Raw genomic sequence first — 13,256 nt, forward strand, 5'->3', positions numbered from 1 at the left:
TCAGGATTGCTGGGCCACTGGCGAGGGTCTTTACACTGAATTTAATTTAACAAGCATTTATTAAGTTCCTGCTGTGTTCAAGGTACTATCCTCGATGCTAGGAATATGTCTGTCCTCTGGGAAGAAACACCACAATCTCAGAGAAGGGTGTAAACGTATAGACACAAAGTAAGCACTAGTCATTTCAGGGGGGAGGCCTTCGCCATGGTGGAGATTAGGAAAAACTGCCCCAGAGTCAGAGTCACTTATGGCTCAAGAAGAGCCCAGATGTCATTGGCCTGGAGGTCAAGAGCATTGTCATCTAGCCGAATTCCAGAATCTATTTTTAAAGGAGTTGAGGACAATTGGCCCGGAGTAGAGGAGACTCAGAGGGTGATGAGAGCTGGCTTCAGTATTTGGAGGGCTGTCCTCAGGAGAGAGGGCAAGCCGCCGATGAGTGGGTGAGAATTCATTCTAGGAGGCAGATTTTGTCTTCTTGGAAGGACAAGCTTCCCAACAATAAGCCATTTCCCTAAGAAGGATGAGGGTAGGGGCTTCCCAACCCTGGCTTATTCAGTCAGTGCCTACACATAGAGGCCTCATCGGGATGTTGGAGTAGGATGTATATTTAGGCAGGTGTCGAGCTCAGTGTCCACTGAGGGTCTTTCCATCTCTGAGATTCTGTGAGTCTGTGCATGCTGGCTCCGCCGATCAGAGCCTGGAGCCTTGAATTACCTCCTTAGTGACGACAGAGCTGTGACCACAGTCATATGGACAGCTGCTGTTTCTACACTTTGCTCCCTGCAATAGCAACAGCCCTGTGAGGTGGATAATAGAGGTCATCTCCCTATTTTACTGCAGGGGAAGCTGGAGCATCAAGAAGGCAAGTAGCTGCATTACCGTGTGCTCCCATGATCACACTGCCAGACAGTGGCAGAGCCAAGAGGGTGCAATCTGTAGATTGGCAGTCCTTCCACTGGAGTGAGCTGACTCCCCAAAGCTGTGAGAAGGGACAATCATTATTTGCTGCACTTTCCACAGAGAGCTTTTGGGAGAATCAAGGCCATGTCATATATCAAGTCTTGTAACCATAAATTATTATAAAAATGGAATCAGTAATTACCATTTCTATGCCAGAGATTCCTGAGTTCTAGTCATGCAACTGAACCAAGCATTTCCATCCTGATGTCCCACTGGCTTCCATCTCAATATTTTGCAAACAGAATGTGTTGTCTCCTCTCACCCTCCCCATTCGGTCCCTGTCTACCCCTCCTCCAAATCAACTCTTCTGCTGAGCATACCTCCACCCTCTTAGGCACACAGATTCGCCTTGGAATTGTCCTTGGCAATTACCTTTGGCCTCTAATCCAATCATGTGTCTATTAACCTCTAGAATGTCTTACACATTCATCCTATTCCCTCCACTCACATCGTTACCACCCTAATTTAGGCTCAAGAGCACCTTTTACCTGAACTATTTCAACAACTTCCTAACTGGGACAGCTAGGTGGTGCAATGGGGAGAGCCCTGAGCCTGCTGTCAGGAAGACCTGAGTTCAAATCCACCCTCAGACACTTAACTGCCATATAACTCTGGGCAAACCTGCTCCTGTTTGCCTCTGTTTCCCCATCTGTAAAATGGGGACAATGATAGTGCCTACCTTCCAGGGTTGTGTGGCACATGAGATAATATTTGTAAAGTGCTTAGCATAGTTCCTGGCACGTAGTGAACACTAAATTAATATCAGTTATGTCATTATCATCCTTACCCCTGCTTCCTTTCTACAATCCATCCTCCACTCAGCTGGCATACTAATGTTCCTAAGAAAATCTCCTGTGGATCCCTATTGACTCTACATTAAAATGTAAACCCTTCAGCTTGGTTTGTGAAACATTCCACAGTCTGGGTCTCATGTGCCATTATTGACACACTCCCCTGTTCCATTCAGACTGATTTCAAACTCCACATTCCATTCCCCACCACCATGCCTTTTTCCTGACTCCTCCATGCCTTACATGCCCTTCCTCCTCACCTCCACCTCTCAGAATTCCTAGCTTCCTTTGAGGACCACATCAGTTGCCACTGCCTCCTACACAAAGTCTTTTCTCCTTTCCCCCTTCTAACTCTCCTGTATTTATATATCTTTGTATGTGGCGTAACTGCCAGTGAGATGAGAGGTCCTTAAGGGTGGGGGATGGTTTTGTTGGTTTTCGGTGCTAGTAGGTACTTAATAGATGTTTGTTGAGTTGAAATGACAGCTCTTATGATCGTGCTCCATCACCCTGTCACTACCATTATCAAGGTGGCACATGTATTGTACGGTGCTTTAATAGGAGCCTTCTGGATTTATCTCAGACTAAGAGTGCTAAGAGTCTGCTTCAGGATGAAGCCCACCGTTCCTGCTGCCCCAGCCTTCAGTGCTCTTAAGAGCAGGTGGGTGGAGAGGTGAAAAGGCTCAGGTTTCCCCCAGGCTTGTCCCTGACTTCCTGTGGGACCCTGGGCAGGCACCTTGTGCCTTGGGACAGGTGGGCGACTCTCTGGCTCTGGCTTTAGTGTCTTTCTCTGTGAGCTGAAGGGTTGGATGAGGTGTCTCAAAAGTCATCCTTACCTCCGTCTGTCTGCGATTCTGAGGTCTTGCAAGATTCATTTGGTGTCTTTCCTTTTTCAAAATCAGCCTGGGGTGAGTGACTTCCTGAAGCACGGCTCAGCATCTCTGCTCAGGATTATATGCTCTGGTGAGACAATGAGCGATTCATTTGTTGTGGAAAGAGAAAAAATACTGTTTTATTCCAACTAAATATTTGATGATAACTATTTGCATGTATTTCTCTATTTGAATACAGATGTTTGCATATTTTCCCATTGTGGGAAGCAGACAGCATGCTTTCTGTCCCCCACAGTCCTAGCCCAGGGCTGTGATGCTGGCGCAGAGATCACAGACCACTCAATGCTTGAGCGGCCTATGAGCTTTGAGGTCAGAAGCAGCAGCATCTGCTTGTGGTACGGCCACATCTTTCCCATAGATGGTAGTCTTGTGAGTCCGCTAAACAGCTTGAAATTTCAGCTGGTTTCAGCTGTAACCTTATTCCAGGCAACAGGAACCAAAACAAGTTATTCATTTGTAGTTCATTTAACTGATAAATCTCATTACATGACTATTTGCCTGGAAGCGGGAAAACACCCAGACTTTGTTTGCTGTGGCAACTGATGGGAATAGAGCTGCTTAGTCCAAGTTGTAATGTGTTGGGTGCCTGGTGGCAGAAGCCAGTGGAGGCTGCCATTGGGCACACATGGTCAGTGCCCGGTTGCAGAGTTCCTCGTGACAGCCTCCTTGGGGTTGTTTCCTCGTTTGAGAAGGACATGCAAGCTTCCAGAAGAATTCCATGACTGTCCAACAGAACACCCCCAACAGAAAGGAGGACAGCAGCAGCAGCATTCTCTGCCATATGCCAAGTCCCCAGTGACACAGAGGAAGAGTTCTTCTGCTCCCTCCCTCCAGCAGAGCTCAGACTCCAGAAGGTCCTGTCAGAGCAGGATGACTTGGAGGCTGAGCCCAGATCACACAAGGTCTTTGACCTGAAGGCTGGCCTCCCCACATCGGTAGGGTTTGGGGGATGTTTTTGGCCATAGAACTTCACAAGATCATCTAATAAGGCAGTGGGGGAGCTGTTGTCTGTGCCAGTGGAGGGTCTGCCCACGCAAATGCAATCAGAGATCCATTAAGTTAAATAACAGGCCTGAAGCTGAGGGGGAGGGGGGTGGAGGTGGGGAGAAGTAAATAGCCCTTCCTTTTGTGCTGGTGCTGTCCCCAGCCCTGGCCTCCTCGGGGACCTGGGGGCTTCCCTAGCCTCACAAAGAGGCTTTCTTCCTTTCAGCCGGCCAATCCCTGCTTTGTCCTATGCTTCCCCACAACACTCTCATCTCTTCAGCCTGCTCCTTACATGCCCTATGCTCTCCCTTCTCTGTCTGTCCTTCCTTTAACCCTGTCTGCTGAATCCAACCAAATATGCCTCCTCCGTGAAGCCTTCCCTGATTCCCCTTTGGTGGGTAATGCTCTTCCCCTTGGCCCTTACCTCACTACTTATGTGTTCTTGTCTGGTGCACTAATAGTGTCTCTAAGCCCCTGAAGCCGAGAGGCCCTGTCTCATCTATACTTCTCACCTCCTTCCACTCTGATCTCATCCCTGTCCACTTAGCAGGTGGCCACAGATGTTCTTTCAATTAATGCAAGTGTCTGAGATGGGACTCCAATTAATGCATGCTGACTGAATGAATACTGGTTCATATTTTTGTATCCTGGAAGGGAGGTGATGCAAGCTTGGCTATCCCTATTTTCCAGATGAGGCCACTGATGGCCAGAGATTAGGAGCAATGGGGCCTTCACTCTCACAGTAGTTGAACCTAGATTTCCCAACCCTTCATTCATTGATGTTTCCACCAAAAACACAACTTTCCTAGGTAAGCAAGGAGGAAAGGTAATATGAAGCAAAGGGAGGTAGAAGATTGTGATGGTCACGTCACCAATGGATAGAATTGTTATTTCACTTCATTTTTTCTGACCCTGTCTGCTGGTTGGGGGTCATGGGAGGGTTAACCTGTCTTGCCCCTCTTTGTCCCACTGAAAAGTTGGAGAGAGAATCCTAGGACTTAGAATTGGAAGGGACCCTGGAGATCTTCTGGCCTAGCCCTCAGATGAGGACAGTGAGGCCCAGAGAAGAACTGTGACCTGCTAGCAGTCATACAGGAGAAGAACCAGCAGTGTCCTTCCCAGAACCCACACTGCCTCTCCAGCGGGGGGACGCCAGTCACATTCCCTCTCTGCTGCTCTGTGGTAGGGAGGTGGGCCACTAGGCTTCAAGGAGTCAGGAAAGCCCCTTCTCACTTCTGTGATGGATGGGTCAGGCACCTGGTCAGCTGACTGCCTGCTCACCCCCATCCCCATCACTTCTGCCCTTGGGGTGAGAGGGATGGGAAGTGATAAATCACAACAGGAGAGCTATTTCTTGACACTAAGTCACAGCAGCAACTTGAACATGTGCAGGGAAAGTGAAGTAGAGACCATTTTTAGCTACCTAGCAGAGGAGAGAAATCGGAGTCCCCGGCCTTATGTTCAGAGATGTTTCCATCTGGGAATAAAGGAATAATGGGGTCTTCCTTGATTATAAAAGTATATTTAAGGGACCAGATGCTGAGGTCAGGATTCTCCCCTGGGCTGCTCTTGGAGCCTCCATGGTACAGATGTGGAGGGTCCCAGAATCGCAGGCCACTCCTCCCTGCCTGAAGCCTTCATCAACGGCCCAGTCTAGGGACTGACTGGTGCCTCACACCATAGCCACAGTCCAGAACTGCTCTAGAGTGAGAACTGCTAACAACAGCTCATCCTAATATAGCCCAACTTTGGGGTTTGCAGCATCGAAGGCCTTTCTCCCATCAGTGGTGGGGTGGCAGGCTCAGTCACTGCTATCTGGCAGAGGAGAACGAGACTCAGAGAATGCCCAGGGTCACTCAGCTAGGACTCCAAGCTGGGGCTCCCTACTTCTTTCCACCTCCTCAGGGGGCTACTATGCCCTTGGTAAACCCTTTATTCTCACAGTTGGGTTCCTGGAAAATCCAACGCCTGTTGTCCCTTGGGCAGTGCAGGGGAATGGAGCTGTGGCCCACTGCCTCTGCCTTGATGGCACTCGGTGTACAAACTTTTTTAAGCCCTATGTCTACAGCACCAAACAAGTGAGCCTTTATTAAGTGCTTACTGTATGCCAGGTCCAGCATGTTAAGGCCTGGGGATACAAATTAAAAAACAAAACCACTTCTTCCCTCCAGGAGTCTGCATCCTCTCATGGGGAGACAACACAGACAAGGAGCAGTATATTTAAAATGTCTACCCCCCCAAAATATGAGGTGGCATTGTTGTGGGGAAGGGCGAGATTTGCCCTGCCAGGGATGGGTATGGATGGAGCCCAGACTTGTGTGGATCTCAGCTGTAGCTCATTTGCTTTCTGAGAGCCACTGCTGGGTCACATGAACAGAATGGGCACCAGGCTCCAATTCCTACATCTGGGTCTATGGGCAAGCTCCCAGTTCCACCACTGCCTCTCTGTCCTGGCAGCATTCTCACTGTCCCCTGTGCCCCCATCCGATAGACACACTCTCACCACAGTGGAATCATTATTCTTGCTTCCTGGACCACAGCTTTTGTTCTTTTGGCCTGTGCCAGAAGTGTGCACTGAGGCCCTGCTGCCTTTTTACAGCCCTCTGTGCCAAAGGGAGGTGTGCCCACCCCAAGATATGCCTCAGCTGCCTCTGTCCCTCCAGCCACATTAAGTCTGCTGTCTGTGGGTGCCATCTCTGCATACTCACACCACTGAAAGAGGCTCGTTGTCACCACTGCTTGTGCTCACCAGAATGAAATCCGACAGTTTGTCTACTTTTTGACCACTGTGTACAGTGTGTCAGAGAGGGTTGTAGGGATAATAGATTTATCACATAATACATGTTGAAAATTAGGTCAAATTTTTCTGTAAACAGCACAGAATTGTTGATGAAGGCGCATGCCCAAAGATGTGAATCGTTTCTCCCCATCTTACGGGACAACTTCCCAAGTGATACAGAAGAGTCCTCGTTTTAGCATCAGAAGAACTGGGCCCAAATTGGTCACTTTGGGGATAGAAGTGACAGATCCCTGCCCTTAACTGAGCCTTTCTCTGGGGGTCACCTCTGAAAGGGGTGCTCCCACACAAATCTACCACCCACAGGATTTGTAAGGATCAGATGAGGCTGCCTGTGGAAAGCCCTTTTAATTGTTAAATTATTTAATAAAAAATCTTTCTCATAGCCAAAAATACCCCCCAATAACCCCAGAAATGGAGATTGAACTTGGGATTTCCCTAGGGAGGATGCACCCTCTGCCAGTGTGGCTTACCTTTTCTCCCCCATGGATAGTCTTGATTGTCCAGAGCTCCTGCAGTGAAGCGACTTGTGCCCTGAGGGTCAGACACCCACATGTGGGTCAGAGGCAGGATTCAGATGCCTTTGAGGCCTTCTCTCTGGTCACTCCATCATGTTGTTTTTCTCTTCATAAAGGTAACTGTTACTCTCAGTGTGGTTGAATCACTCTTGGCTCTGATAAAGTTCATGGTACACTAGCAAAATTGTCCTTAGGATTCTGGGTATGGAGCAGTGGGCAGTATTCCCTGAGGCCCTGTCACATTTCCTCCAGTTTTCTGAAGGACTTAGGTTTCTCACCCTTTCTGCTTTGTTTGTTTTTCCTCTTAGGCCGCCTCTTCAGCCCTGAGCAGCTTAGGCCATGTCTACACAGCCATTGGAGACTACCCTAATGCCTTGGCCAGCCACAAGCAGTGTGTTCTTCTGGCCAAACAGTCCAAAGACGAGCTCTCAGAAGCCAGAGAGTTGGGCAACATGGGTGCCGTGTACATCGCCATGGGGGACTTTGAGAACGCCGTGCAGTGTCATGAGCGGCACCTGAAAATAGCCAAGGACCTGGGCAACAAACGTGAGGAAGCCCGGGCCTACAGCAACCTGGGCAGCGCCTACCACTACCGAAGGAACTTTGATAAGGCCATGTCCTACCACAACTATGTGCTGGAGCTGGCCCAGGAGCTCTTGGAGAAGGCCATCGAGATGCGTGCCTATGCTGGCCTGGGGCATGCAGCCAGGTGCATGCAGGACCTGGAGAGGGCCAAGCAGTACCATGAGCAGCAGCTGGACATTGCGGAGAGCCTCAAAGACCGAGCTGCTGAGGGACGGGCATCCTCCAATCTGGGTAAGGCCCTAAAGGCTCACTCTTATATACTGGAAGGGAAGGGGAGGCACAGAGAACCTGGTGGACCAGCCATGGTAGGGGCTATTCGATAGTCTCATTTTCACATCCAGCATTGCCTCTGACTTTCACATGCTCTGGTGAAGAGCCAACTTACCGCCCCCCCCAGTCGCCAAAGTTTTCCTTGTCATCACAGTGCACTTTAGGACTGGAACACTAAAGCATGAGAAAAACAAAACACCCCAGCCTTTTAATCTGTCTGCAAAGTAGAAAGACCAGATTTATTTAATTAGAGAGAAGCGAATAAAATGATACAAGGCTGTGTTTGGTTTAAATGAAAAAGCAGCTCCTAGGTAGTTATCAATTGAGTGGAATTGGAGGGTGTTTTAAAGGGATTTCTTTAGTTAGTGCATTTCATATCACAGAGAATGGAGCTTCCTGGACTCCTAGTCTGTGCTCACAAATGAAATCAATGGGATAAAGTGAACCCAGACTTCTATTTTTAAATGGGAAAGTTCTGTTGAAATCAAATTGATTTTATGTGACTGTTGTGGTGATGTTCAGTTACAAAAATGAGTTCATCTAAGTAAACTCTTTTGGTCTCTAGATAGCTTGTGTAACTCTAAAGGACTCCTCTGCAGATGGCTTGCTGGGGTGTGGCTGTGCTGCTGGTCAGCCTAGTGCAGAATCTGACAAGTCCAGCCATACTGGAAAGGCTTCAAGTATGGTGCTAGGAACAGAATGTGTCTCCTCTTTGAGAACCAGCTGGATAAGGATAGAAAGGTTCCTCGCCAGTCAGCTGACCACGAGGCTGATGAGTTTAAAGTTGGGTATGAACTTGGAGGCTGTCTAGTCTAACTCCTTCCTAGGTGATGAGAGAAAGAAAAATACAGACTGGCTCTCAGTCTTGTAGCGTCCTTTGCCTTTGTGTAGTGGCAGAAGGAGCTGAGTAGAGAGAACTGCAGTGTAAAATGGGGCTCCCATGCAGCCATGAAGAGTCAAAGGGCAGGATGAAGATGGTGTGGCGTCATGAGTCAGTCCAGCTGTTTGGGTTGAAATGGAAATGAGAAGCATCATTGCTGCTAGCATTTGATGGATCTGTACTTGCATTGGGTCAAAGGATGACAGTTCAGAAAAAAATGAATGGAATGGCTAGAGAAAATGAGAGAAACTTGTCATTTTAATTACTTTCTAGTTCCAGTAGAATACAAGGGGTAGCAGGGCCTCCCAGACTTGTCATCCTCGGAGCTGCCTTAACTGAGGACAGAGAGGAGAGGCTTATCACTAGATAGTCCATCCCCAGGTGAACAGTGTTTGGTTCTGATGCCTCCTCTGCTGAGGAATGAAAGGATTATGAGCCACATGGGAAGGAGGAGTGCCCACACTGGTGAAACCTTGAATCGCTTCATGGGGTTCTTAGAACCAAAAATATATGAGAGGCTTACTTGTGTTTGGAACTAAGAGAAGAGCTGTAACCAGGATGCAGAAATCAAGGTAATACGCTGGAGTATGTATTTTGGAGAGGCCCCCTGTTTCTCTGGGATCCATACAGCTGGACCTGGAGCTCCGTGACTCATGGTAGAAAGGAGGGGCAGGAAAAGGAGGCAGTGTCAGTGCAATCACATACAATCAGCCTCAGGATATAAACCTCCCACTCTCCTCCTCCCTTATATAGAAACAATTCCAATCTGCCTCTTTCTGCCCCTTCTCTCCCAAATGTGATTTTCATTTTAATCACATTTCACATATATATGTAGGGAGTGAGTAGGAGAAAAGAAAGGTCCTATACTCTCCTAGGGATAGCCCTGAAATGTATTAAAATCAGTGACTGATTTAATAGACTCAGAAATATAAGCCATATTATATACATTTTCCAGGACTTAGTACAAAAGCTGCAGTTAAAAGTAGCCATATAGAGCTTTCTCTAATCCACTTTGAGATCCTGCCTTATTTTAGTCAATTTGCATCATTTATTAAATGACCAAACATTTGGAACAATGGGAAGGCTGGAGGGTGGGGAGGGAGGTAGTTCTGCCTAATTCTCTGAGGTTTTTCATTTCCATTGAGGGTAGAGACCATGTCATCCTGTTCTTTATTTCCTTGGTAGTGCCCAGGGCTGGGAGAGCTTGCACATGGGAGACATTTAGTAAACATTTCTTTAATGTGTTCTGGTGTAAATTTGGGGCCAGTAGAACATGCCAGGGACTCCTGGCATGCAGACAGGTATCGCTTTGCGCTTGGTTGTCTCTTAGATGCTAATGTGTGCCACCTCCCTAGTCGTGATTGAGGAGAGAGAGTAGTTTGAATCCTTAGAATCAGTCAGTCAATAGGCATTTACCAGGTGCCGGCTATTTACCAGGCAGTGTGCCAGGCGCTACAGATCAAAAGGCAATAATCAAACATTTTTTTCCCTCAAACAGCTTACATTTGTTTACGGGAAACAACCCACATACATGTGATGATATTTTAAGTATGTAGACAGTAACACAAGGTAATTTTGGAGGGCCTCATGCTAACAGTTGGGGTGGAATATTGGGAAAGCCTGATCTTTGAAGCCAACTAAAGCTTCTCAAAGGGGAAGGTGAGGATGAGGAAGATCCCGCCAGAGGAGCAGCCCATTTGGCTGGACCAGAAGTTGTAGGAGAGGGAGGGCGGAGCCTGGTCAGGATGGACTGAAGATGATAAATGGAGCAATTGGATCCTTGTCCTTACTAAACTCTGGCTCCCTCCTAGTGACAAGCCTCTAGTCCTCAGGCTGCCCTTTCTCACTGGTCATGTGTGGGGGAGGGGCTGTCCTTGCTCACTATGGCCACTGGGAGGTTCTCCCTTGGCCTCCATCATCAAGTAGCCTCTCCTCTCTGACATTCACTCAATCTGTATCAATCAAGATTCAGGCAGCAGCCATTTACCAACCTCCAGGATGCTCTCCTTTCCCACAGTGGGTGCCCAGCTTGCAGTCTTTCCCCCATCCTCAGCTCCTGCCCTCTTAATGCTGACCTTCACCATATGTATCGATGTCCTAAAACACCCTACCCTCCCATTTCTTCACATTGGTCCTTTCTCATGACCTATTTCTCCACCTCACTTCAGCCACACACAATAGCAGTCACCTACAAATGCACCACTTCCATCCCGGTGAACTCAGATATCCCCGGATCTAACCACAATCGGTTTTACTTCCACCTCTCTCTGCCGTAGACATGGAACCTGTGACCTCCAATTCCTGTATTCTTCATTTCTTTCCCAGCTTGTCACCCCCATCAACCACCTACGCTGTCTTCCCTTCCCCATCTTGACCCTTAGGTGACCCAGTTCAATTTTGCCCTGTTCTCGTCTCTTAATCTCTTGCCAATCTACTAAAACTCCAGCCTTGGATTATTCCTACTTTCTGCTGTTAGAGTGGAAAGAGCTCTGGAGCCAGGAAGACTCAAGTTCAAATTCAGTCTCAAACACTTATGAGCTGTGTGCCCCGGGCAAGCCACTGAACTACTCTTCAGTTTTCTCATCTGTAAAATGGTGATAATAATAACGCCTGCTTCCCAGAGTTGTTATTGTTAAGGTCAAATGAGGTCATGTTTGTAAATTGCCTCACACAGTATATATTGTCACTACTGCTCATCCTTTGCTCTTGAAGAGGGCTAATGACATCCGGAAGGTGATATCTTAACTTGTAAGTGAATTGAATTGAAGTGAGGCTTCACTCTCTCCTCCAGAGCCATGTAGGTCCAGTGGCCAGGTATGGTGCTTAATAAATGCCTGTTTACACACAGACACACAGACACACAGACACAGACACAGACACACACAGACACACACAGAGACACACACACACACACACACACACAGACACACACACACACACACACACACACACACACATACCCACCCAAGCAGGTCATTAAAAAAGGATGGGCTAGAGAAGACCCAGAGAGAGGCAGCAGTGACCATCGAAAGGAAAGAGACAGTAAGTCAATCCCTGTAGAATGAAGTGCAGGCTCCAGGCCACAGGAGCCGTGTAGGCTCAGAAGTGGAGGGCTTGGTCCAGTGGAGACAAGAGAAGGCACAGGGCTCTTCAGGAGCTGGGAGGGACCAGGTCTTATTGCCTGTCCATTTATTAATTTTGAAGAAAAGGGAGTGGAGCTGATTTAGACTCTTCGGTATTTTAACGATCAATAAAAAGCTTGCATTTACCTCCAGCATCCAATATAAAACCCTGTGTTTGGCTCTTAAAAGCCCTCTTTAAAAGCCGGCTCCCTCCTACCTTTCCGGCTTTCTTTGACCTCGTTCCCTTCCGAGTCCCTGCTGCTCCTCCTGGAACAGGCCTCGGTGCCCTAGCTGCAGGCATTTCCCTTGGCTGCTCCCACGCCTGGAACGCTGGCTGCTCACCTCCGCTTGCTGCCCTTCCTGCCATCCTACAGGCCTCAACTGAAGGCCCACGATTCTCCTGAGCCTCCTTGATCATGGTGTCTTACCTCTGAGGTGACTCCCAAGCGACCATGGCCATGAATTCTTGGGAGTGGGGCTGGGTGATGGTCACTTGGTCTGATGTGGCCTTTCTTGGATTCCCACTGCTTCCCACCAGGCCTGAGTCACAGGAGGCCCTTAATAGCTGCTTGTGGACTCACTGATTTTTTAAAGAAAATCTCTGTACACATCCATGTACAGAGTTCATTAAATTTTGGTTCCGTCTTGGAAAAATTGCCAAGGGTTTTGGCCTGCCCTAAACAGTTTCACTTCCCCCTGCCAGCCTCAGGCTACTGGGCTGTCTCCCCCTCTTTCTCCCTCCCTTTCTCCCTCCCTCTCTCCCTCCCTCTCCCTTTCTCTCTTTTCCTCCCCCTCATCCACCCATCACCGCATCTCCCTTTTCTTTTTCTTTCTCTCTTGGTCTTGTTTCTGGATCCATTTTGTATTAAAAAAATAAAATGACTGACAATACTTTATTGTTTTGTATCCATTATATCATTTGAAACTCAGACACAGTGAAGTAGTCCAGCAGGAATCATCCCTGTTTTATCTACAAGGGGGAGAGTGACTTGCCCAGGGTCACACATGCAGTCAGTGCACCCACTGGTTTGGAGCTCTATTCTCTCCCAACTCCCACAGTTCTGTCGGGCTGTCTTTTTAACTCGGTAGAACAGACAATGGAGGAAAATCAAAAGAAAGACCTCTAACCCCAACCACCCTCCTAGGTCCTGTCCTCAAGCCCTTTCACTCATCCACCTGCGGTTTGCCAACCCCATGATGGAAAGGCAAGGCAGTTTGTGGGCACCTCCTTGTTTTGTTTGACTTCAGGCCTGGGGGAAGCACCTTTGCCAGCTACCACAGTGCCCTTCCTAAGTACCAAGGGCATGACGGGCATTTCCCATGCTCATGCCTAGTGGGAGAGCTTGACTTGAGAAACATGATACTCTGGGAAATGCTGGCTTTTGGGCTTTTTGGCTGCCCTGCCAAAGACATTGGATGTTTTGCTTTCCCTTTGTTTTTTAAATGGCAACCCCTT

At 48.2% G+C, this 13,256-nt stretch overlaps 1 protein-coding gene across 3 annotated transcripts in view; it reads left to right on the forward strand.

The window, feature by feature from the left end:
• Window positions 1-13,256, forward strand: part of TTC28 (tetratricopeptide repeat domain 28) — a 702,579-nt gene that overhangs the window by 498,653 nt on the left and 190,670 nt on the right. For all 3 annotated transcript variants that reach the window (XM_072600072.1, XM_072600073.1, XM_072600074.1), the window contains exon 6: window positions 7,252-7,759. In XM_072600072.1, coding sequence (XP_072456173.1) covers window positions 7,252-7,759 — 508 coding nt within the window. The remainder of the gene's footprint in view (window positions 1-7,251; window positions 7,760-13,256) is intronic.

This window comes from Notamacropus eugenii, chromosome 4, assembly GCF_028372415.1.
Source record: "Notamacropus eugenii isolate mMacEug1 chromosome 4, mMacEug1.pri_v2, whole genome shotgun sequence".
In the NCBI taxonomy this organism is placed as follows: domain Eukaryota; kingdom Metazoa; phylum Chordata; class Mammalia; order Diprotodontia; family Macropodidae; genus Notamacropus; species Notamacropus eugenii.